We start from the raw sequence: 762 nt of genomic DNA, 5'->3' as shown, positions 1-762 counted from the left end.
CAATGAATAAATATATGTATGATCATATAATAAAAATATTTTCAATTCTTTTTAAAGGTAACTTTATTATTGAATTTTCTAATTCTGACTTATTTTAGATAATAACTTTTTTATTTCTTTAAGGAAAGAATTAACTAATTATAAACTGTGTTGCAGGGTTGGCTAGTGGATCTCATCAATAAATTTGGATCATTAAATGGGTTCCAGATTTTGCATGATCGTTTTATTAATGGATCAGCATTAAATGTTCAAATAATTGCAGCCCTTATTAAGTAAGTTATATTTTAAAGTTAATATTTAGTGTAGTATAAAACTTACTGCCTTAAAATACACTGAATTTTTTCAAGTAGTGCTTTCTATTTTAAAGTGTAATCACTTGAATTTTTTCTAAGTATTGGAAATATCTTGTAGTTCAGTTTTGATAAAATTATTGGACATTACAGAAATTTATATTTTCCTTATTTCAGACCATTTGGACAATGCTATGAGTTTCTCAGTCAACATACAGTGAAAAAATACTTTATTCCAGTTATAGAAGTAGTCACACAGTTTTTAGAAAATTTAACTGAAGAAGAATTGAAAAAAGAAGCAAAAAGTGAAACAAAAAATGATGCCCTTTCAATGATTATTAAATCTCTGAAGAATTTAGCTTCAAGGATTCCGGAACAAGATGAAACTGTAAAAAATTTAGAAATTTTTCGGTTAAAAATGATACTTAGGTAAGATATTTCCCTCTATAACAGGAAGGCTGGGAGTGTTGGG

The 762-nt window shown here is 26.5% G+C and overlaps 1 protein-coding gene across 1 annotated transcript in view; it reads left to right on the top strand.

The window, feature by feature from the left end:
• LOC102261911 (probable ubiquitin carboxyl-terminal hydrolase FAF-X) overlaps nt 1-762 on the top strand; it is a 292,998-nt gene that overhangs the window by 80,216 nt on the left and 212,020 nt on the right. Inside the window, exons 7-8 of the mRNA XM_014540284.1 lie at nt 157-272; nt 468-719. Of these exons, the coding sequence (XP_014395770.1) occupies nt 157-272; nt 468-719 (368 nt within the window). The remainder of the gene's footprint in view (nt 1-156; nt 273-467; nt 720-762) is intronic.

The sequence above is a fragment of the Myotis brandtii genome, unplaced genomic scaffold (genome assembly GCF_000412655.1).
Source record: "Myotis brandtii unplaced genomic scaffold, ASM41265v1 scaffold1052, whole genome shotgun sequence".
NCBI lineage: Eukaryota > Metazoa > Chordata > Mammalia > Chiroptera > Vespertilionidae > Myotis > Myotis brandtii.
This window is presented reverse-complemented; position numbering and strand designations above follow the sequence as displayed.